This window comes from Argiope bruennichi, chromosome 4 (assembly GCF_947563725.1).
Source record: "Argiope bruennichi chromosome 4, qqArgBrue1.1, whole genome shotgun sequence".
In the NCBI taxonomy this organism is placed as follows: domain Eukaryota; kingdom Metazoa; phylum Arthropoda; class Arachnida; order Araneae; family Araneidae; genus Argiope; species Argiope bruennichi.
This window is the reverse complement of record NC_079154.1, coordinates 53,457,766-53,482,981: the sequence shown is the minus strand read 5'-3', so window position 1 is coordinate 53,482,981 and position 25,216 is coordinate 53,457,766. Positions and strand designations below refer to the sequence as shown.

Below are 25,216 nucleotides of genomic sequence, written 5' to 3'. Positions count from 1 at the left end.
ATAGATTATTTTCTATATTGTTCTAAAATTATAATTTTCACATTTATTTTACTGAAATATTTTAATAGACAAAATGCTTAAAATATAATTTGCTTTATCATTTACTAAAAACTTTCTCCTGCACATGATGGTTTTTCTTGTGATTAAAAAGGTGTTCTATTATAAAATTCAACATTGTTTTACTGAATTTTTTACCATTAAATTACACTTGAACCATTGTATGAAAAATTTTAAGTCATTCTGTCCAATCAAAGTCATTAAAACGATCATAAATGTTTTCTTTTAACCTTTGATTACTTTTCCAATGTTCCGCCTTTTTTTTTCATAATGGATTTCATTTTTATTGAAACATTTTTTTTTATTTCTAGTATAAAATTTTTAACAGCTTTATAAAATTATTAAAAATTTTATATAATAAGTAGCACAAAAAAACTATGCCGAGAGGTGATTAAATTTTGCATTCTCTGAGTTTAATCAAATATTTTAAATGAAAAGCTCATTAGATATAAGACTTTGCATATCACCTTTTAATAACATAAGAAAATTCAATACGCAATAATTCCCAAATCTTAAAAAGAAAGACAAGAGTTTTGAGTTGGGAAAAATCTTATGCAATTGTTTATTTTTAGTGAATTCTTTTTTAGTATGCTCTCTGATTTGTGAACGTTCATCGTGTAAATAAAGTACAGTAGCCTTGCGCTTCAAGTCTGAAAAATACATTATTGTTCGTAATTCCGCAACATGTCACAAATTTACTATTTTTCTGATTACAAGTGTTATCATTATTTATCAGTTAAGATAAAAAAAAAAAGGTTCTCTGAATTTTCAGTATTCTTACTCGGAATATATGAAACTATTGCAATGAGATGAAAAAGGCATTTCAACAGGAAAAAATGAAATTATTCGATTTATTTTTGTTTCAGCATTTTAAATATTTAATAAAATGTGAAGAAAGGAAAAGGGAGGATCGTATACAAACTTTTATATTTCATGCAAAATGTGAAGATATATTTTATTTTCAATTCATCTTTACTTCACCAGGATTATTCCATAAAAGTAAGAGAATAATTTTTCTAAATTATGTTATTTATTCAGGTTGTCAGTTATAAATATAACCCAGTGACTCATTTCTGAATCATTAAAAATAGATATATAGTACATATGCATATGCTTTTAATGACATAAAAAATTAGGTTTTATGTTTTTCGAGCCAATAAATTAATTGTTGAAAAAAATCATGGTCATTTTTATATAGCTTTATTTACTATTAACCATATTTAGTTAAATATTTTTGAAATATTGGCAATTTAAACAAAAATAATTACTGCTGCTTTCTGAGCAAAACTAATTGATTTATACAATTTTGAATTTCATTATATTAATTCAATCAGCTTCATTATATCAATTTTAACGAAAATTGTGACAGATGTGGATGATTCTAAAGATGTTTTCAAATATGCAGTTAATCATTCATTTGCCTGTAGACTTATATTTAAATAAAAACATTTTAATATAAAATAAGTATGAAATCATTTCTCCTAACTTCACAGATTTATAATCCGAATAGATTATTAACTTGATAATAGATTGTTAATAGATTTATTAATAGATTGTTTTGAAAATTTGTGATTGTGAATTTTAGAAATCCACATGAAGGAATTTTCAATTTATATGGGATTGTGAATTTTGTTATGAAAAAAAAAAAATGCCAACAAGGTTAAGGAAAACAAATCTTTAAACGAATCAAAATATGTTTTTTTCCTACAACAGTTTGTCATTTTTTTATTATTTTGTAAACAAGTTTCCTGTGAAACAGACTATTGGAAAAGTCTACACACGCAAAATTCAAAACTTTATCAATGCACTGATATCAATGTAAACAACTTATTTACCGTTCTAATTTTTTTGATTGATTTTCATGGTTTTTATATATATACTTCTACTGCTTATTATGACTAATACATAAATAAATTTATTTAATATTTTTATACATAAATAAACCTATTAAGATATGTAACAATGTTTGAATTGAAACTTTTGAGAAACACTCTAAAATAGATATATTTTTCAATTTTTTGTATGAAAAATATTGAAAAAACATATATGAAACCAAAATATACCGGCTAAATGACAAAAATATTTTTAAAGATTGGGAAAAAAATGCTTGTTTTTGGCTAAAAAAATAGAGCAAAAATATTTACTTTACAGGTTTATCAAATGATTTGCTTAACATTTTGCATACAATTTAGGAAATGTATTATCTTGTTCCTGAATTAAAAAAATAAGCTGTATTTCTATACATTCTTTAAATATTCATGTAGCTAATAAATAACATAAAATTTTCATTTTTTTTTCATATTGTGAAGCACTAAAACAATTATAAAATATTCTATGATTCTATTTACTAGTTCAAGAACTGTAGATCATACTAAGAAATTATTATACGAAATTTGAACAAAAATTATGCATCAGATTTTTAAATTATGAGACATTTTTTAAGAAAATCTTACCAAAGATTAGAATTTGTGAAAAAAGCATTTAAAGATGTAAACTAGCATTAAAACTTATGTAGACACAAATATAAAAATATGCGCAACGATTCGCAAAAAAAAAAAAAAAAAAAAAAAAAAGCCGATTTAAAAACAAAATTTTGACGATTTTACAAAGAAACTGGTTCAAACATTACGAATATAAAATTTAAAATATTCATAATTCTTCAAAAAATAGACTTTTTAATGTAGCCACCTACAACTAAGAATGTATTTAATTTTTTTTTTTTTTTTGCACAAAAGAATTAATGAGCTGATAAAAGGGAGCAATAGTGGAAAACGATAAACTATTTTAATGTGAATGACAATGAGAATGATAAAAATAAATGAAGATGTGGCTCTGTTTCTACAATTTCGGAGAACAAGGATTAAAATAAAGTATGTGTTCAGTAAAAATAACTATTTTTTTTAACATATCTGCCTACATCTGACATTCATTTCATAACTTTGATTTTAAGACAATTTGAAAAAAGTTATATATCGGTCCTTTTTCACTTTTTAAACTGTTGTGTCCATATACATAAAGTTATACAGGTGATTATCAAAATAATGGAAACACCTGTGAATAAAAGTGATATCTTTGAATGCGCTTCCTAAGCATTAAAATATAATAATGGCCACCAGTATTTTTATAAATGTTAATGTATATATTCTAGTTGTATGTAATTTTTGCATTTTTTTTTTCAAAAGCGTAAAATGTCGGACTTCTCAGGTTTCAAAGATTTCTCAGATTTTGGTCTCTCAGATCTCTCTCAGAGGCCAAATTGTAGGAGCCCGTCTACCTGGGGCAAGTGTGGCCGAAACATCCCAACTTTAGGCGTTTCTAGAGGTACGGTGTCTAAAGTCATGACAGTATACATACAGCGCGGCAAGACCAGCTCGACAAAGCAAAATAGAGGGTGGAAAGAGAAGTTCAGTGAAAGAGACCGACGGGTATTGAAGCGGATTGTAATGTCTAAAAAGCGAACAGATGCAGCAAAAGTGACCGCAGAGCTCAATACCCATCTGGATTCTCAAGTGTTCACGATTACAGTTCGAAGGCACCTTCATAAACAGAACATTTATGGCAGAACAGCAATTCCCATGCCACTGGTCACAGATGTTAATGGTAAACGTTTTCTACAATGGTGTCACACTCACAAAACCTGGTAGATTAATAAGTGGAAGAAAGTAATATGGTCTGACGAATCGTGTTTCACTTTTCCTTATAACAGGACGGGTGCACGTTTGGAGGACACCTGCACAAGCGTATAATACTGATTGTCTCTTTCTATATGTCAAGCATGAAGGTGGATCTGTCATGATATGGGCAGCCATGTCGTGATTTTCTGCTGGACCAGTCGTAACTCTGAAAAGAAGGATCACTGGGGAGAAGTGTAAAGAAATTGTAGCTGACGAGGTCCATCCTATGATGTGATGCACACTTTGTTTTCTGCAAGAGATGGAATTTTCCAGGATGATGACGCACTTATCCATGCAACGAGACTTGTTCAATCATGGTTTGATGAACACGAGAATTAAGTTAAACATCTACCTTGGCCTGTGCAGTCACCCAACCTCAATATAATTGACCTATTATGGTCTATTGTAGAGTCGGAATCGATATCCTCCATCGGCATCTCTGCCAGAACGTTCACAATATCTCCAGGAAGAATGGTACAAAATTCCTCTAAACACTATTCCACACTTGTATGAATCGATTCCTAGGGAATCCAGGGTGTATTACATGCCAAAAGCGTTCCTGCACCATACTAATAAAGTATTCTTTATAAATCTAAGGTGTTTCCCTTATTTTGATAACCACCTGTACTTAAATACAGTTTCGGAAAAAAAATAGAAATTCCTCTAAATTCCTAGGTTGAATTATTTTAGTTACAATTCATCACTTCAAGATATAATATCTGCATGGTATTGTCCGTAGAATATCATGAAAATATGGATACAACATTGCTATTTACGCTAATAGGAATGCAATAACAAAAATCTCTTTAGAGATTTCATTTTATTTTCTTAGGACAAGTTTTGTAAGACTTATTCAACAATCTTTGACCTATCGTTTTTTTACAGATTTAATATCGCTATAGGATGGCCGCAGAGCAAAATAGCAAGAATGTGGATGTATATACTGTTCCCACTACAGAATCCATTCCCCAAGAGAAAGCCGATAAAGAGAAATTCTGGCACATCGACAAAGAAATGCTACGCTTTAAAGCGCATTACTTTCTGTTCGCAGGAGGTAATACATAGATAAATACTTATTTTTTATGTAATGAATTATATATAAAATTTAGATCCAGATTTAAATAATCATACGCAAATGATTATTTTTAAAAAATGCAAGGTTATAAAAAGTTTCTATTTAAGTAATAACACTTCAAAACCTGGAAATGAAAACGTATTAGCGAGCTATATTTCAATTAACGGTATCATATCATTTTCATGAATTCTTTCTTTGTCGAATATTAATATGTGTAGGTATTTCAAACCATATTAATAGATAATTGAGCACATAGATTAGAAAAACATTTGTAGAAACTTAAATTTTCATTAGAAAGTTATTACAGTTATTTAATTTCATCATTTAACTTTATTATTTAATTTAATCTTTATTAATGCTCATTGAATTATCCTATTAAAAAGGAGAGAAATATGAGTTCACATTCTGGCAATCCCAAGCATTGCTCCTCTCTTGAAGATGTATCATCTGCAAGTTTTTATACCTGTCATTTAACTCAAAGCAATATCAGGATGGCTCATATGTGCTTAAGCTGTAACGAGTTTAGTTGCTTTTAAAGGATATGTGGATTCAAATGCGTTAGAAGATTTTATTTATGCACTTTCAAAAAGCAATTAAAACGAATGAGGCACTAACTTTTATTTTTTAAAAATCAAGCAAACTGCAGCATTCATTATTTACAGTCAAAAATGTAATACAATTTTTAAAAAAAATATGTCACAGCTATGTAAGATAATGGTATAGCAGGTAGTATAACCTGTTTCAAGAGATCAATAATAATGTAAACCCATTTATGTCGTATATCAGAAATTCTTCTCATTGAAATTTTATGAAATGAAAATTCGATAATTTTGTCGCAGGAAATTTCTGCAATACATGATTTTATTGAATAATTTTTTAAAAATAATTTTTGATTTCCATTCTTTACCAAAAAGCATTTCAATAAAATATTGTACATTTCTTTGTAAAATACGACTTTTGTTTTTTTAAAGTACGGATTTCTGATTTTATATTTATTTTTCGTCTAGAAAATATTATTTTTTTCTTGGTTGTTTTAAAATTAAAATTTGATTTTTAAATCATCCAAACAAACAATTTCTAACATTGTAGTGTTTGGGTAAAACATTCCTTATCACTTCTTTGATTATCTACCACTTTTTTTCCTTGTAGATATTTTACTTTTTTTTAGTTTGAACCCTATTTTCCTTCTAAATTTCAGTAAATATTAGAAATAAAAAATTAATATCAAATATTTTTGTTAGATGCATTCTTCTAAATATACTGGAAGATGTGAATGTCTAGATGGACGGTATCCTTCTAACAATATCTTAGATCTAATCGTCTCAAATTAATTAATGAAAGCTATACAGAAACTCTGATGCACTTTGGCAGAGTGCTTAAGAAATTAAAAAAAATATATCATTTGTAACACACTTAAGATGTAAATATATAGTAATATCAGAAGTAAACCTGGAATTCTTTGAATTAAAAAACTTCAAGACGCTTAAACCAGTACTAATCACAAAAAACTTATCGGAAAAAAATATAGTGCGAGAAATAAAATTAAAAAACAATGAAAGAAAATATTAGCAATATCTCCGACTGTTCGTGAGTCATCACTATAAATCAGCATCAATATGAAACAATAAAAAATGCAAGCCTCAGCTTATACTTTTGATACGTAAATAAAAAGTGTAATTTTCTAATTTTTATTTATGCTTAGATTTATTCACATAATGACAAAACACTCACTTTAGACATAAAAAAAAAACTTTCTTTGTGTTGGTTGAGTCCAAAAAATAGTCTGGATTTGAACATTCGATAATGACGCAGATAAAAGAGGTAGAAATATTTTTATGCTATACAGAGTTACAGATTTCGCTGGCTTATTCTATCATTGATTTAAAAATAATATAACATAGCTTCATATAACAGGTCATCCAAAAACAACTCCAAATATTCGAAAATAATGCTGCGAAAGCCTGATCAAGCAGGAATTTAAGACAAACAGCAAAAGCCTTGTGGTCGTTCAAAAGTAGAAGTTTTAATACTGCATAAAAAGCAAAAAATATATTTTTCTTTGAATAGGGCCGTAGTATTTTATAAAATTTTATTTTATTTTATGAAATCTCATGTAACAAAAATCATTTTGGATCATGCTGGGGCAAGCATATAATATAAGCTAAAATCTTGTTTTAAAATTTAATGAAATTAATTCTTCAATATGAGATAACTTGTCAAATGTATAATCTGCGAATAAAATATTTCAGATTAAAAATATAACTTCAAAATATGACAAAAAAAACTTTAAATCAAATATCAAAAACGAATAAATCTTAAGAAAATAAAGAATGGGAATTCGAGAGCTTACGATATATATCTTTAAAAAGTAAAGCCGGAATTTAGAAAAAAGCAACAAAGAATATCTTTGAAATGTGGACTTTCCATAAAGACTAGCATATACGTTTTGAAAACTACGAAAAGAAAAATTTCTTTCAGCAGCCACTGTTTATGCATAATGGTAATACTGCATATTATGCGTTGTCGCGATAATGGTTATCCCAGAATTTTCTGAACGATACCATTATAGTAAAAAAGTTCCGTGAAGATGATTTCCTTTTTTTTTTATAAAAGAGTATAAATTTGAATCATATAAATCATTAACTGAATTATAAGTAAACGCTTTTCAGTATCCTCTTCCACAAAATTATTGGAAATATTTTCTCCGAAATACGCACATTTGAAAGAGAATCTGCTTCAGATTCATGTTACAAATGAGGTATCATAGACTGACTACTTCGGCACGCCCGAAGGCACAGGGAAAAGACTTGAATCACCGGTCCTCCACTACAGAAACTCAGGCGGGAACTATGATTAAGAAGCATCACCGGCAACGGTACAACCCTTCCCTAAGGAAGTACATCCCGCCAACGATGGAAGGTAGCCACCTCCACCCTTTCGTATACCCATAAGGTTGGCAAGAATCAACCACCACGTCAGAAGATTCTCATCCTCAACTACGTGGTGCCCCCCCCCCGTGGGATTTACAAATGAGACATATAAGTTGATGCTTGTAACTCGCTGAATAAGGATGGGAAAATTATGAAACATATATTTCAAAGGGCTGATTTCACATCTTTTTTTTCTTTCTTTAGGGCTGATATTTACTGAGTATTCAGTATGATGATGAGTCTTCTGGCAGAAACTGTTTTTGTGTTATTTTGAAACTTATATCCTGCTTTTCAGTAATGTTCATGCCCAAATCTTTCGGAGCGACTGCCCTTGTTTCGCAAGGATGCCAAATTTTTTGGCACAAAAGTAAGATTTTAAATCAGTGTAAAAGAATTCAGAGCAAAGTAATGAGTATATTTAAAATAGCAAAGTAATCAGTAAATTCTTTTCAGTACCTCTATCAGCAACATTTTCTATGAAGTACTCACGGATTAGGTGCCAGTTTAGATCCATCTTACAAAAGAAACAGGCATACTTAAGTTAGTTGAATTCACTGTTCTGTTCTTATCACCCATCTGCTAGTAATGTAATAGCTGGTAGGATGTTAGATCCATTTACAACTGTCAGAAAACTGGCGATCCGATGAATTAATATTATCAAGTTCATTAAGGCATTCTAATATGCCTGTTTGTTACAATCATGAAACCTGCCTTTTACAGTCTAAATATCGACCATTAATTGTAAAAATTGAACGTAAGCAGCAAAAGGCACATGTGAATTGAAGTCTTCTTGTTCTATGACCACTGATACTTTGCAGCACATTACATCAGGATGAATCTCGGGTTATACGTCATCTCCGGATAGTACACGATTTGTTTACATTTAGAGCAAACTGGCAATCGATTATTATCGTGCACTATAAGCAAAAGATCCGATTATCAGAGGGGAATGTTATTGACAAGCTTAAGTTTTAGGAAAAAGAAAGAATTCTTTCAAATATACAGGGGGAAATTTTTCAGATACGATTCAGCCAAGTCTTATAACGAAAGAAACAATTTAATTAAAAATTACCTTCAGCTTTTGTTAATATTTTCTGTCATGCAATTCACATTTTCATATTAGATACTTTTATTTTTTTATATTCTTTTTCTTAGCTTTTGGCGCTTGCTTGCCTTACTTAACAATTTTCGCTCAGAAAAGGGTTGGAATTTCAGCTTCAGCACTTGCTGCAATCCTGACGACTCAGCGATGTGTCTGCATCTTCACCAAGCCATCGATTGGATACGTTTCCGACTACTTCAACAAACTGAAAGTCATCATCTGTACTCTTTCAGTAGTCTCAACAATTTTTTTACTTTTGCTTTTAGTTGTACCAAAAATCGAAAAAGGGGAAGAAAATACAACTATTCATCATGCTGTAGATAATAGTACGTGTTATGAGCTTTCCGACAACTCTGAAGCATACATAAAATGTGAATTTTACCACAATGACAGCTCAGAATTCACTGAAATTCAATACTTTAATAAAAGCAAAGATGATTGTTTGCGTTTTCAGTCATTGCAGAATATGTCAGATTTTCTTAACCATTGTTCCGGAAATAAGAAGAATCATGAAAATGAAAGCAATAAATCTGAGGACATCAAAGTTTTGATAGATAAATTAAATACTATCTCTCCTCGAACTAATTCTTTTCTATGCCAAGTGTGCAATCTTGCTGAGAAAAGCCAGAGTATGAACTGTGAATATCTGAAGTCTAGTACAAACAGAATTTCAATTAAAGAAACGCGTCTAAGTGATTTTCAGAGATATCAGTTTTGGCTTTATGCATTTATTTCGACAATCACTACAGTATTTGGCAATAGTCTTTTTACTCTAACTGATACAGCATGTTGTGAAAGTGTTCAAAAAAGAGGCGCTCAATTCGGTCGCCAAAATCTTTGGGGCTCCATTGGTTGGGGTTTGATGTCTCCCATAAGCGGACTTCTTAATGATTATACTGGCGACTTTTTGGCTTCATGGCTTTTGAGGGCAGCCATGTCTTTCGTGTCTTTACTGAACATGACTAAACTCGAAATAATAAAACCTAATTTTTCGAAAAATCTTATGAAAGATGTTGGAACAGTCTTATCTTCAAAAGAATTCCTTGCTTTCAAATTATGTGTGTTGATGAACGGTGTTGGAACAGGAATTATGTGGTTTTATTTCGTCTTGTTCTTGACAGATATCGGGGGAAGTCGTTTCCTTTGTGGAATGGTCAGTTTTGTCCAGTGCTTTTTCGGCGAAATTCCACTCTTGTTCTTTTCGGGTTGGATAATTAAAAAGATTGGTCACTTCAATGTTCTAACATTAGCACTGACAGCCTATACCATTCGTTTTTTCTGGTATAGCCAGTTGCAGAATCCTTGGCTTGCTCTTCCTGTAGAAGTGCTGCAGGGCTGTACAGAGGGTTTATTTTATTCTAACATGGCTTCTTTTGCCAAGCTTAGTGGTAAACCTGGAACAGAAGCAACAACTCAAGCAGTGTTAGTCACAGCTCATGAAGGGTTAGGTAAGTGCAATACATTATTTGCCTTATATTTGAAACACCACCTGAACTGATAATTAAAAAAATGAACCAAATGAAATATTAAGATATATTATTGTTTATTGGCTTTTTACGAAGTTTAACTGTTTTTTATATATTTGGAGCAGCAATAAATTATAAAATAGAAAACAAGAATGAATATCTTCAAATGAAATAATACATCGTTCCTCATTAAGTGTAAATACTTGTTAAATATAATAAATGGATTTTTCTCAAAACATTGCTGATTTATGCAAATAGTTATCATGTATAAATAGAAAAGTCACTAATAAGTCATCTACTTTTAAGAAAAATCTAATTAATTAAAAAATATTTTTCAAAAATTTTAAAATTACTTCGTTTATATCGTCTAAATTATATTCTGTAATTAATGCACTATGCTAGTTTAGAAACACAGTACGAATTATTTAACTAAAAAATTATCTCCTACATTTGTCCCCCTTTTTCTTTAAAAAATATTAATTAATAAAAAAAATCAATATACTGACTTAATACCTGTATTAAGTTTAGTAAATTTTCAAATTATCAAAGAAATATAGGAATGAAGTCCAAACAAGGGGAAATATCTACCATGAAAAAGGTTTCAAACCTATCTATATACGAACAAATAGAATTTTACATTATGAAATCTCGACCATCTAAATACCAGATGAAATTACATCAGATTTTATTATGATTTTATATTGTCAATGTGACAGTTAATTTTCTTTTTTTAACTTGTTTATGTATGAAATCTTTAAAAGAAAACTTCTTAAAATAAAGGTGACGATGCAATATTAGAAAAGTGCCGTGAATTTTCAGTGATAAAAAAATTTCACAAGAATTCATTTTTTTAACATATTTCGCTTTTATAATTCAAGGAAGTAAGAAAATATTTAACTTATTTATAAATGTTATTAAAATGTGTTCAAGTTGATATAATTTCTTATAGATATAATTTAATCGATAGTTCATTTTCTTACACATTTCACAATTTTAGTGACAGTGAAATATTTTTCATCCAAATAATTGTAAAAAAAAAAAAAATTCTTTAGCTGCTTTAAAATGAAATTAAAAGGATATTCTTTCTTTGAACTTTATTTTAACCTCCATTTCATGGCGCTTCTTATAACGACTAGTCAAAGATGTGTTTGTCTACTTTTTTAGTAACCAAATATTATCTCTGCTTTTGTTAAAGAATAATAAATATTATATATATAATTTCTCAGAAATACTTTAAACTTTGTTACCATCGATGTTCGACAGCTGGCTGAGCTATGGATACAAGAATTAATTCGCCGCTTTGAATTTATAAAGAACATAAATGTGGATAGTGAAAAACATAAAATTAAAATATGTTTCTTAATTATTTTAAAATGCTAAATATTATTAAATAGATAATCTTTTATTGTAAAATCTTTTTTAAACGATGATAATTATTCAGTACAATAAGTATGAAATTGTTTTTTTAATTTTTTGTACTTTGAAACATTTTTTTCAGGTATTGGTATCGGATGCGTGATAGCCGGACTCGGTTTCGATTCTATAGGAGGCCACAGGACTTTTTTGTACACAAGCATATACATGTGTTGTGCAGTGGTTTTAAGCCTAATTCTACATTTACTCGTAAGAAAACAAAAACGCAGCATTAGTGTGACTACAGATATAAATGCATAATAGTTTCTTAACATTTTTTTATACATTTTTTTCTACCTCACTCGTTATGAGTGTCTTCAATGTTATGAATTAATTATTAAAGAATTTCAACAAATAGTTTTCTGCAATTTTTCTTTCATGGCATATTAGTGGTATAAAGATTATAATACAGACCATCATAAATTATTGCGTATCTTATAAAGTCAGTAATTTACAAGAGCTAAAATGAATTGGCTGTTCAAAATCTTTTACGACACTAAACTTTATTTAATGAAATGTTTCAAACACGATAGATGCAGGTAGTGTTAATGATGTCCCCCAAAATTATCATTTTATTATTTTTATTTTTGAATATTTATAAGCAAAAAATTTTTTAATGAAATATGATTCACAAATTTAAAATTATCATGTAAGAACTATTTTGTTTGACAGTAAGAATTTCGAGAGCAAAAATTGAATGGTTAAATTATCGCTCCTTCAATGAAATGCATTGATAAATTGAAACATCAAAATCAATTTGAAAAATGGGATTGAATTTCACATCATTCTGCAAATATATTTTTTAGTAAAACTGTTAGAGGGTTTCGATTCAGAAATAATCTGAAACGTTCGATATTTGGAATATTTTCTCATATTTATGATCCCGATCAGAAAAAATTCCTACAGTTTATGGGTTCCAACAAACCCTACTTTTTATTTTTCTGCTTACGCATTTTAAGGCTTCAAAAATCCCAAACCAAAACAACATCATGTTCTCACATGATAAAAAATCATTTTTTTAAAAAATATTTAATTAAACTTCACCGGATGACTATTTGGAATTTAATCTATTTTTATTTATTAGTAACTAGGTACCTTTAGCGAACCAGTTAGTTCAGCAATTAAACAATTAAAATATTTTCATGCAGCATACATTTTTCTGGTGAATCATCATGAAACATATTTTTTTTTTTAAAAATGCCAATAATATTTAAAAGTAAAACATTTATAATATATTGAGCGATAATAAAAGAAAATTAAACATGAAATCTAGTTTTTAGGAAATATATCTTAGATTAAATTTCAATAAGTTTGTACTAAAGTATTCTGCGATTTTTGAAATTCAGGGTCAAGACATTATCTTGCTGTATTTATTCATCTTTTCTAATCATTTGATTTTTTGTGGGAGGGGGATGTATTAAAAAAAATGCAAGAAATGACATTTATTTTTGCTGAATTGTTCATTTTCGAGTTGAGCAAAACCTTTTAATGTTTATATGTAGCAAGATATATAACAATTGCACTCGAAATTAATATTGGATCCCTTTTATTGAACCGTATCTGGTACTGAATGGTAAAACGATTAGAATAGAGAGTGCAAAGTAAATTTCTGTAGCTATACATATTCATAATATACGTTTGATGCCTACTTTAACGTTCTGAATTTAGTCTCATTAGTAGAGCCACAGCTTGTTGCTTAATCATGTTTCAAAGTTAATTCATTTCTTGAGAGAACAACACTATTCATTATTATACAACTTGGATTTGTTTGAAACAAGATTTCAATATTTAGTTGCCTTTAGTTTATATTTACGAATAAATTATTTATTTTTATAAATTAAAAAAAAAACAAAAAAAACATAAGTACTGAAAACCGTTAGTTAAATTGTAGGGGATATTTTTTTAATTTTAAAACGAATATTAGAAACGTAATAGACAAGGTAGGCTCAATTTTAATTTTCTCTGATGTTAATTCCTCATTATCCAACGACTTCTCATCGTCGCATTTATATCCACCCCTCCCAAAAAAGGGCAATAAACAGACCAATATCAAAAGCTAAAAGTTGAACAATACTAAAAGGTAATTGTTATCACATTCTTAAAAAAAATGCATTTAAACTTACAATATTTTCCTGCGAATTTGCGAAGAAATTTTCTTGCAAAACGAAGCTTAAATTGTTTTTGAAAGGATTGTATCTAAGTGCTAGTTTCCATTGATTTAAATATCTAATTTCATCCTTACAGTTTTGATAAATTATTAAATATCCCTCTTTTTAATCCATGTAGAGACAGAAAAAATTGTTTTTTAATGGAAACTAGACATGTAATCTGAATATATTGGAAAAGAAGAAAATTTTCTCAACATTTGAATTAAATTTCGTTTTTCTCTTTATTTGGATGATTTAATAGGATAACATTTCCAAGCAATGCTTTTCATCATTCCAACAGCAATGCAGACATTACTTGAACGTTACATTTCAATTGAATGATTTATTCCTCATTTTATTTATTTTCAAACTGATTTATGATGATTTATGTGCATCCAAACTATTACACTGCAATAATATTCCAATTCGTCGAATCCAGTTTCTGAATAGCCATCTAATAAAAATTCAAATAATATTTTATGAAATATAGTACTTCCAACTGTATTTCATAAAATATTTTTACCTTTCTGCTACTCTGACAAAAGGAAGAGTCAGATAAATCATTATAATAAATTAATTCCAGGCTCATTTAAATAAAAAAATATTATAAATATAGTTTCAATTTAAAGAAAGTTCTGGAATATTTGATAGTAAAAAAAATACACAGTAGAAAAACCTACATTCTAGAAAATAATTATCTTTTAATTTAAATGACAAAATGCGACTAGTATATAGCAATACTGAATTACAGTAAAAATTATAACAAAACATGTTTACAAATTTCCTAGTAATTAAAGAAGAAATAGTATTAAAACAGTATCACCATCTTACTTCATTTAAAAGTAAAATTTTTAAAAATAGAAAAATTTAAAGAAAAAAACACTTTGTTCCGAATTCGAAAACATGCTCATTTCCTTATCTTTCGACTTCTAGTTTTGTAATTTTTAATACACAACTTTTGATTAAATAACTATTATTTTCAATAAAGCAATTTTAATAAATAACTAGGTTACAAAATTAGTTTAACATTATTATTATTTATGAATTGTATGATTTTCTTACTTAAATGATATATTTATAACTGAAAAATAACGAAATGTGCAGTATTTGAATTTAAATGCTATTTTTTAAATTTTAACACATTTAAATTTAATTCTAATAATTTAAAATTTCTTTTTTTATTGAGAATTGTTTATATTTAATGAAGTGTTTTTTTTTCTTTTGCTTTATTGGATGGTTCATTAATTATTTTCAAAAAAGTACACGAAATTCCTTGTTGCAGTGGTAATTACAAATCTTGTATTTTTTACAGAAAATCTAGCAATAATAATCTCAAATTAGTACATATTCTTATTCATAATATCTTATTTGAAGGAAAACACGCCAGCGAGAAGATGTTCTTAAACATTTGTTGAAATTTATTGGTAGATATTGCATAAAAAATGACACATGAAAATATGAATTAAAGTATTCTTAGATAATATTATCCGATACATTTTTTTAAATATCAAAAAATATGAAAAATAATTTTTCAGTTTTTAATCATGTATTTAATACCGAAATGTTTGAAAATAAAAACAAAGGAAACTTTGATCATTATTTCATCCATAAAATTGTATTAAATGGTTTCACCGTTTTTTTATTATTATGTATCAGTGCAAAATCTTTACATTAAAATCGATTTTTTTTTGTTTTCTATTCCTGAAATCATAATGTCATTTTAAGTGTATAATATTCTATATTTCAATAGCTACTGTACTTAAGTCTCCTGTTTGCATATGTATTAAACTCTCAGTAATTCCATAGATATTGCAAACGAGCAATTGCCAGATTAATGAAAATATAAGATCAGTGGCGATTCATTAAAAAAATTATTTTAGTAATAAAAGATAAATTTACGATAAAAATAATAAAAAGAATGTAAAATTATATGGAACATTATAACTTATAAAAAGAAATTTAAATTACAAAATAAAATACAAAATCTAAGTAACGTGATATTTTTGCGTTGTGTCAAAGAGTACAAATACATCCATGATATTCATAATTAAATTGAAATTAAAAATAATACTTATCAAAAATAATATCATACACTTCGAGCTCTTCTTATTTAATCTCACGCCAGTGAAAATGTTTTAAGAGCACAAATGTTTGTGAGCAAAAATTTAATTAACAAACACAGTTTGCCGAATAAATAAAATTGAAAACGATAAATTTAGTTACACATAAAAAGTGCCCCAAAAATTAACGCAAGATTTGAATTTTCCACCATTTGTGCAGTAAAGTATTGACAACCCTGTTAAAAAAGCCATTTCACAGATGATAATTTAGGGTTAGTGAAAATGGAGCGTTACAAGAAAAAGCGATGTATTAAAGCAAAATTTGAATTAAACAATAAACGCAGTTTTTTTAAAATGTTATATTTTTTATTGAATCGTAAAATACGCAGGATAGGGTCATGTATGAAATAACACGTAGGCAAATGATCACCCGGCTTTGCAGGAACATACGCACTCTTTTATTGAAATTTTCCCTAAACAATTTGCATAAATATGGTTGAATTTCGTTCAGGCAGCTTTGAATTTCCTCCTTCAATGTACGTGTGCTTGCGGGCTTGTTGACATAGTCCTTTGACTTCAAATAACCCCATAAAAAGAAATCCAATGCTGTTGAATCACAAGATCTAGGGGACCAATTATCAAATTTTCAAACTGTGACCGCTAGACTTTCATTATTTTTGAAATATTGTTCAACAATGAAAACACGTTGTTCTATCGTGTTTACTAACCTTAAACAATCAGTTGTCAAATGCTTTTTTTTTGATAGGATTGCCAACACTTTACTGAACGAATGGTGGCAAATTCAAATTTTGTATTAATTTTGGGACATCCTTTATAAATGTATAGGATTTTAGTCAATGTATTGCTGACAGTGCTCCAAATACATTTTGTAATATTTTATCTTTTTTTTTTAATTGCAGCCAGTTTCCTCATTACAACAGAACTAAGAAATATAAACAAGGATTAAATATTTTATCCTTTGTGTAACATTATTAATATTCACTTGTAAAAAGAATTTTTCTCCGAGAAATTCTAAAGTTATAAAAATCTAGAATTGCGCTTGATTTAAATTTTATAGCAAATAGGAACTTATATGTGCAATCAAAAATGACAGACGATGTTTTTAAAGAAACTCTCTGTCCAAAATATATATATGGAACTTAAAGAATTAAGCCCAAAAGAATTCAGAAAGAACGAATTCGTTTAAAGTTGCTAGATTTTGCAATTTGAACTTAATTTATATATGATTTATTCGTTTTATTTGTTTTTTTTAATTTAATCTAAATGTTAAAGATGATAATCAATATATTTGGTAGTAATGAATATATTAAAATAATAAATATTTTTACATAAGAAGTAAGCATTTATCTATTCACTGAATTAGGAATTCAAAGAAATTTTTCTATAAGCTATATATTTAATATTCTATTCTTTATGAAATGTCGGCAAATTGCATGCTACATGAAAAATGGTACCACAAATTCAATGTGTAATTTTTAATCAATTAATCAATGGATTACTTTTAATGTTGGCCACAACGATAACGCTAACGACAAAGAAATGAATTTAAAAAGCAAACTGTACATAATTTATTTTTTAAAAAAACTGTACATATGAATTTTATATGTTACTGTCAGTAAAATGCTAATTGTAATGCTAAATTATCTGTTAAATTATATTGAAAGCTTTTAATTAATTAATGTATACTGACTGTTAAAACGAAAAGAAAATTGTAATTAAATACCTCAGCAATCATCTTGCTGAAAAACGCATCTTTTTTTTTTTTTTTTTTTTCTCAATTTGTCAACTTTTTTTCTTTGGTGTATGAATGCATTGCTTTGTATGCTATGCCGTTAATCAGAAAAACGACTACATTAAGGACCTTGAATTCAAAACTGAGAATGTCTACATCTGATTTATGTTAAAATGCAATATGCTTGTAAAATTGTGTCAACCAGAAGCAATCTCTTGTACGTCGTTGGAGCAAAAGGATTGACGGCAGATTTATTAAAATATTCTCGTAAGTAAAATTTTATTTTAAAATCAGGGAACAAACTATCTATAAATTAAATTATTTGTTGTTTTCATAAAACACTGCTAGAGTTTTAAAAAATTTCAAAATATCGCCAAGTTTTAAAACTCAGTGAGACTAAAAACTATTTTGATACGGCTGTCTGATAGTCCTTATATTTCTGTATTCTTTAACTTAAAAAATAGAAAAAACTGAATGATTGATTATGGTTGGCAGGTTAATACACAATAATTTTAGAATTATGTTTATATTTAAATTAAATTGGTCATAAAAAAGTTTGTCTGTTTGTCCGTTCGTATACATATTATAAAGATAACTTAAAAACACAACTTAGATAAATGAAAATTAGCACATAATATTATTCCCAAATTTGTATATCTACGTACAGTTTTAATTGTATGTTATATAGGCCAATTATTTCATGCAAAGTTTTATATTATTTAAATTAAAGAGCTTAAAATATTTTCGTATATTTTTATTTCAGATTTTAATATATAACCAAAAAATGGTACTAATTTTGTATCCGATAGAATATTTAAAACAATGATCTTAAATTCTAAAGTAATTTTTCATTGAAAAACAAATATATTTTAGCAGAATTTATTTGCCTAAAATTATTTAAAGTTTAGAATAATCCTATTCAAAACAAGAAGCGAGATTTAAGGAATGTGAATTAAATTAAATAAACAACTGCAACGAATTTTGTTTAAGAACAATACTTTTAAAAAATATAAATAATTAATTCCATTTTGGCTTTTTATTGTTATTATTCCATCACTAGTTTCATTAGCAAAATACAAGCTTCTTTCATTTAATTTATTTATCGTTTGTTCTTAAGCCAATTTCGCTTTCTCTTTTGTGTAATGTTTACGCAAACTGCTGCTAAATAATATCAAAACTAAATGAGGAATTAAAACAAAAACGTTAATCCAAAAGTGGTATGTATGAATATTCATCGTACAGTTTGTTTTGGCGCAAATTTATAAGCGTACTACAATATTCTAATTTTATAATTCTTAAAAAATGTAGTAATATTAAAAAGATATTTGCATAATGATGATAGAAAAATCAATTTAAAATTCTTGCTGAAAATTTTTAAAGAATTCGATTACTTTAAAGAAGAAAAAGTATTTACTTTAGTAATTTAATATTCATTTAAGAATTTTATACTTCTAATTCTAAAATCAACGACTATGGATTTCATAAATATTGAAAAGCCTCGAATAAAATATTTATGCCTCGAACGCTGAGAAGTATTTTGGAATTAACATTAAGGAAAATCATTTTCCTTTCATAACGGCTTCTAGTATAAATTAATCATTCAGAAGAGAAAATAGATGGAATGACTAAAAATGTTATCTCATGTAATTACGTGTGTATTATTTAGTTCTAAAAGTATTTGAAAAAGATTTCTGGTATTTTTGCAATAAATATTGGTTCAAACAATTGATATTGGTTTTGATAAGATGACATAAAATATGCAAAACGAAAGGCTTTCAATGAATTTTGTACAGTAATTTATAATTTATAATTAACTTTTGAAACAAGTTATTAATAAAAAATAAAATTTTCTTGATTCCTTTATTCCTTATAAGATAACTTATACGATCAAATCTTTTAAAATCAAACAATCAAATCTTTACCAAGTTTGCTTAAAATGATTTGTTTTTTAATCCTTCTAGTGACTAAATAAATCTTTTAAAACATTCTTCAACGTTTCATCTAAGTGAACGGAATATGCAATGAATCAAATACTGGATTTTACAAAAAATAATTTAGTACAAAAAGATAAAAAGCTTCAACACAAGGACAAAATGTTGAGAATATTTTAGTTTTTAGGTCCATATATACGGTTTTTTATTAATTATTCCATTGTTAACATTTAGTAAAAAAGTTTATTATACCAAATACAAACTCGTTCTAAAATTAAATTAACGATCGTTCGAGGATTTTTAAGAAGTATTTTCATTGAAGACGAACTAGCTTAGAAAATAATTTGTTGCTATTGAATTCTATAACTTTAACGCAAATGTATTATATTTCTCTTCACAAAATGATTTTTGATACGCTTCACTTTTGATTTATATGTTAGAACTTTTCTTTTCACATATTCATAATAAAAAATGATTTATATTATGTTAATAGTTTATTGTATTATTGCTGAATACGAAGTACAATGTTATAATTTATTGTTAATATAAATTTTAGTTTATTATAAAGATATTTTACCTGTTATTACAATTCAATGTTAATAAAATACAAATTCTTTAGCTTTTAGGATTTTGTTAAAATGTAGATTAAAATATCTTATACATATTCTTAGTATGAAAACTCCTAAAAACAAAAATTTGAATTGTGTAGTTCATTTATTTGCTTTTATCTGATAAGAATCAGCATATTGAATTGCAAAACTTCAATTTTTCAAACAAAATAATCAGTTCATTTTCAAATAAAATTAGAATTTCGAAAAGAGTTTTAGTAAAAAAGAGATATTTAAAAGTTTTGCTTCTCGAAGAGAAAATAAAACACAAATGAAATAATTAAAAAAAATTTTAATGCAATTGCATGCGTATTAATTAATTCTAAGCAGATATTAAATAAATTTCTTGCATTTTTTTTATATCAGCATAAATTTCTAATTCACAAAATCATTTACAACGAATATTTCGTATTTCTATAATGCAAATGCGAAATAACGCAGAGGAAAAAATTAAATATTTTCTATATAAAAAATTATTTATTTATATTTTATACATACATTTTATAAACGTTACTTTAAGCATATTTTTTGCTCGCAGAATTATTTTATTTGTCCCGCATGTGTGCAATTAAATAAAAACATTAATATAAATTTGCGTAGAAAAATAAAATGAAACATTCGCAATGAATTAAGATAAACACCGTTATTTATATTATGGACAAATATAAACATACGCTATTGCACCTTAATACTATGACAAAAATAACGAAATAACTAAATTGAATTAAAGTAATAACTTTGTTTTGGCAAAAAAATTGTGCTTAGTTGTGATAATAACGTTAAATATTTTTATAAAATAATTATTTACTTATTTCACAATGACTGCGTCGAAATTTCTCCTCATTATTAATAAGAATTTGGAAGTGTACAATCCTTAATCGTCATGAAACATATCTTATTTCTGTATTAAGATCTAAGAATTTACTCATTAGAAAAAGTTTAATTATAATAGCATATCTTCAATGAAAGGCTTAGCTAAATTTTTACAAGGGGAATTATTTTATGGTTTCGAATATTTATTTTCAAAGCAAATTTTAAAATTAAAGAAAATAGGACTCATTTCTTTCAGTTTTTATTACGTCTTACTTATTCTGTTAAACAAATCATAGCCCTTTACGAAAATGCTTTTATTTCAAGTTATTTCACTTTCAAAATCTATTTTATAATTTGCTTTATGTAAAACTATGGCATTCATATATAAGTTTCTTGTTTTATGTCTATAGTCACACTGTTGTGAACATAGACCTGTGCGACTTAATCTAATATATATATATATATATGTCTGCCTTCTTTTAACTCTTTATCAATGGATTTTCTATGCTGACCTTTAATTGATTACCCTAATTGCTATGGATAGAACTAATCGTCATTGTAGGGTTAATAACATAAAGAAATTAGAGGTACTCAATGGTCTCCGAATCTAATTAATGGGCGTAGTTCCTCCCAATACTTCTCACTTCTCTTTAATAAAGATGCTGTTCCCTTTCCCCTGCATAAAATTGTGGTCCTTGGGTAAGGCCCGAATGCTTTGCATGGTATTGGTGAAAAATAGTTTGATTTGCTGATTTGATGGTGTGAATTTAGTATTTTTACCAAACCTGTCAAATCTGTGATCTTTGGCAATTTTTTGGCGATTAATCCTTAGTATTGAATAACAGGCACTCAAACATCGAATTTCTATTTTACACGCGTTGCTTCCGATCAACTGAAACCAAAATTTAACATAAAGTTAAAACAGTAGTCACAAAATCATACACCGAATTCCATACATTTAGATCACTGCGAGTTTGAGTTAATTTACATGTTTGTGAAAGTATTGATTGAAAGTCAACTCCCTGACGGATTAAGCTTCAAATCTGACAATTATTTATGTTTTAGATGTTAAATCTCGGTACCAAATTCAATCCATCTAGCTCTCGCCATTTTTAGATAATGTGCTAACTTATAATCGAACAACAGACAGAATGTCATCCTCTGAATGGATCTTGCACAAAATTTGATAGAAATTTAGACATCTTTTGTAAAATCATATACCAAATTTCATCAATCTAACAAATGCTTTTGAGATATGTTTGACAAAGATGGATAGATGTAATGCCAAAAAAACGTGTTTTCAGAAAACGAGCAGAAAATGTGAAGATTCCTCAAAATATCGAGTTTGAATATTAGGACAATTTCTACACTTTTTCTGTAATTCGTATACGATAAAATAAACAAGAAATAACAAAACAAGTAATAATAAAACAAGTAATAACGAAACAAGTAATAAACAAAAAAAAATTAAATTCAATTCCTTTTTAGGTCAACAAAGAAAATTTTTATTTTAGTTACTTTTTATTAAATAATTATCAAAAAAAATTGTTAAGTATCAAAAAGTTATTGATTTCCGCAAGAAATGAACTCGCATTCTTCACCTTCTCGTGTAAAATACTGAAATTCTTGCATTTTACCGATTGAGCTACTACCTATTGATTTCAATTTTCATTACAAACTGCTAAAACTCTATTTAAAGTATTAAAAATTAATTAACCTTAATAATTAAGGAATTAATATTTGAAAAAACTGTATTAACATCAAATGTCATCCATTACAAGTTTTTTAAAAAATGTATTTGAACTTGAGTGGATGAATAAAAAGTATTTTATTAACGATTGAAAATTTGAACAAGATATATATATATATATATATATATATATATATATATATATATATATATATATATATATATATATAGGGAGAGTGTGAACTAATAGTAGGAATTGAAAAAAGGGAATACAATTTCCGCTTTGACCAACTTTGTGCAATTATTTATCTTTTGTAAAATTTCACTTAGTTTGTACTCTATTTTAAGTCTATTTATCATACGAATAATTTACGAAAACCTTGTACATCAAATATGAAAAGTACTTCATTGTTTAAGATTTCGAAATCGTCACAAATTTATGATTTTTTTTTGCTTGCAGGAGCTATCATTATTTATTATTCGAGATAAAAAAAAGCTTTCTTCTGTTTCGAGTAATGTTGCAAAGCTTTGCAATGGACTCGCTTACTCGACACAATAAAAATGAACTGTTAACAACTATAAAAATATATTCTAATTGACTTTGGTTTCATTGGTTGTGCTAAAATGCAAAAAAGGTTGAGAAAAGTTTAATAGTTTCTTTATTTTTGATTCACGAAGAGAATTACTAGAATTCTCAATTCGTCTCCGAGTTTCAACTCTACAAAAGTAAGTGGACACTTTTTATGTTAAATTGTTTTGTTTTGTTAACCTTTACAATACTATGTCAGTTTATAATACGGATGGAAGAATAAGTGCTGATTATTTTTTGTTTTACTGTTCGCATGAATAATTGACCAAGAGTATTAAAATTGATTAAGTGTTAAAATGGATTAAGTGGTATTAGGACAGAATAAACAATCCTTCATTGTATTTTAAATCAGAAAGCATCCATTCTAATCATAGACCAAAGATTACTTTCTAAAACTTTTAAAGTTAGTAATATATTTCCAATTTGAAAAATGAACTAAATAATTGCATTTTATGCTTTAGAATCAAGAGGTATTCTGTTGAAAATATTACCGAATCTAAACTTTTATTTAGACCACTGGTTATTTTATAGATATTTAGGAAAATATCCTTTACAATTTAGCGTCCTTAGCAAGAAACTTCCACTCCTGCTATTAAAATTAACGGAGTTACAAAACTTATTTTGATGATTTTAGATTCCTTCTATGGCCGAGAAAGATCCCCAGATCACCTCGAAATTATTCCCAGAGGTGATAGTTGATTGGTCTAAAATAATGAATTCTATGCTTTACAACTGCTCGACATCTCAGTCATTAAAAAAAAAAGATTTATTTCAAGTAAATAGATCTGGTTACAGCGAAAAGGAAAATAAATTATTTTTGGAGCTTAATGATTCATTTTATCCCTATCTCTATTAATAACAAAATGTAATCCGTTTTGGAAAGTCCTGGTTAAAATAAAAACTCAAACATCAAGGCACTTCATTTTATTAGAGTTTCATTTTCGAAACAAAATTCATTTAGGCCTTTTTTTTGTAAACTTCGCTAAAGACAAATAAAAACATAAAAATAATATTTTTGATTTTTTTCTCCGTTTTAATAAACGGATATATAATGTCATATAAACTCTACTAGAATAATCTTTAAAAATTAGGAATGTGTGTGACTGCATTCATGTAATTTTATGTTCTACTGGCTAGATCGATTGACCTAAAGTAACCAAATTCATTACGAATATACTTTATGATTGTCCAATTTCAAGTTATTTTTTATTTGAAATTTTATTTAAAATTTTAATTAATCAAATATTACTTATGGGGATAATGTTTGAAAATATTACATTTTTCCGGGATAATTTTTGAAAATATTACAGCCCAAAAAAGAATTTAACCCCATTGTAAAAGTCCAAAAATATTAATTTTAATGAAACTATTTTATTTGTTGCATATTTCTTCCTGGATTTTCGAAATTTTAAAAAAAAATAAGTAAAACAATCTTTTGCATAATCCTGAATAATGAAATTTTATTGTTACAATTGTTTTCCCGTTTCCAATTTTGTTCAGATTATTTACATTCTTTCATCAAATTTCTAGTCACATGATTTTTTCCTGCTTTCGAAAACTAAAGGTCCCATCCATTTGCTTTTTGAGCAATTTAGATAAGAAATAAAAGAATAAAATTACAATTCTACGAAAAACAAAATGGAATTAAAAGATAGATGAATAGGATATTCAAGCATTTAATTTCACAGAGATATCACAGGGTTCGATATATTAAGGAAAATTCATTTTCATAATAAATAGAACTGTTTAAGAGTACTGAATTATTAAATATCTAAAATCTAGCATATTTGACTCTTAGAAATATTTTTGTCTGTGAATCAAGAAGTTAAGCATGAGAGATTTAATTCAAATTTAAAACAATCAAAGTTGCTGGCGAATCAAATGATTGCCAAATGCAGCTCAAAATAA

General features: G+C 27.2%; 1 protein-coding gene across 1 annotated transcript; it reads left to right on the top strand.

Annotated features, from left to right (window-relative positions):
- Positions 1-874: 874 nt before the first annotated feature.
- Positions 875-12,019, top strand: LOC129966546 (major facilitator superfamily domain-containing protein 6-like). The gene is made up of 4 exons (XM_056080988.1): positions 875-1,056; positions 4,617-4,785; positions 8,892-10,286; positions 11,803-12,019. The coding sequence occupies exons 2-4, from the start codon at positions 4,635-4,637 to the stop codon at positions 11,976-11,978; spliced, it is 1,722 nt and encodes a 573-aa protein (XP_055936963.1). The 5' UTR covers positions 875-1,056; positions 4,617-4,634; the 3' UTR covers positions 11,979-12,019.
- The last annotated feature ends 13,197 nt before the right edge of the window (positions 12,020-25,216 follow it).

Bases quoted from the DNA above. Each gene is read 5' to 3' on its own strand.
- LOC129966546 (XM_056080988.1), top strand. From the start codon at position 4,635: ATGGCCGCAGAGCAAAATAGCAAGAATGTGGATGTATATACTGTTCCC. The intron at 4,786-8,891 runs GTAATACATAGA...TCTTTTTCTTAG, and splicing joins TTACTTTCTGTTCGCAGGAG to CTTTTGGCGCTTGCTTGCCT. The intron at 10,287-11,802 runs GTAAGTGCAATA...CATTTTTTTCAG, and splicing joins CACAGCTCATGAAGGGTTAG to GTATTGGTATCGGATGCGTG.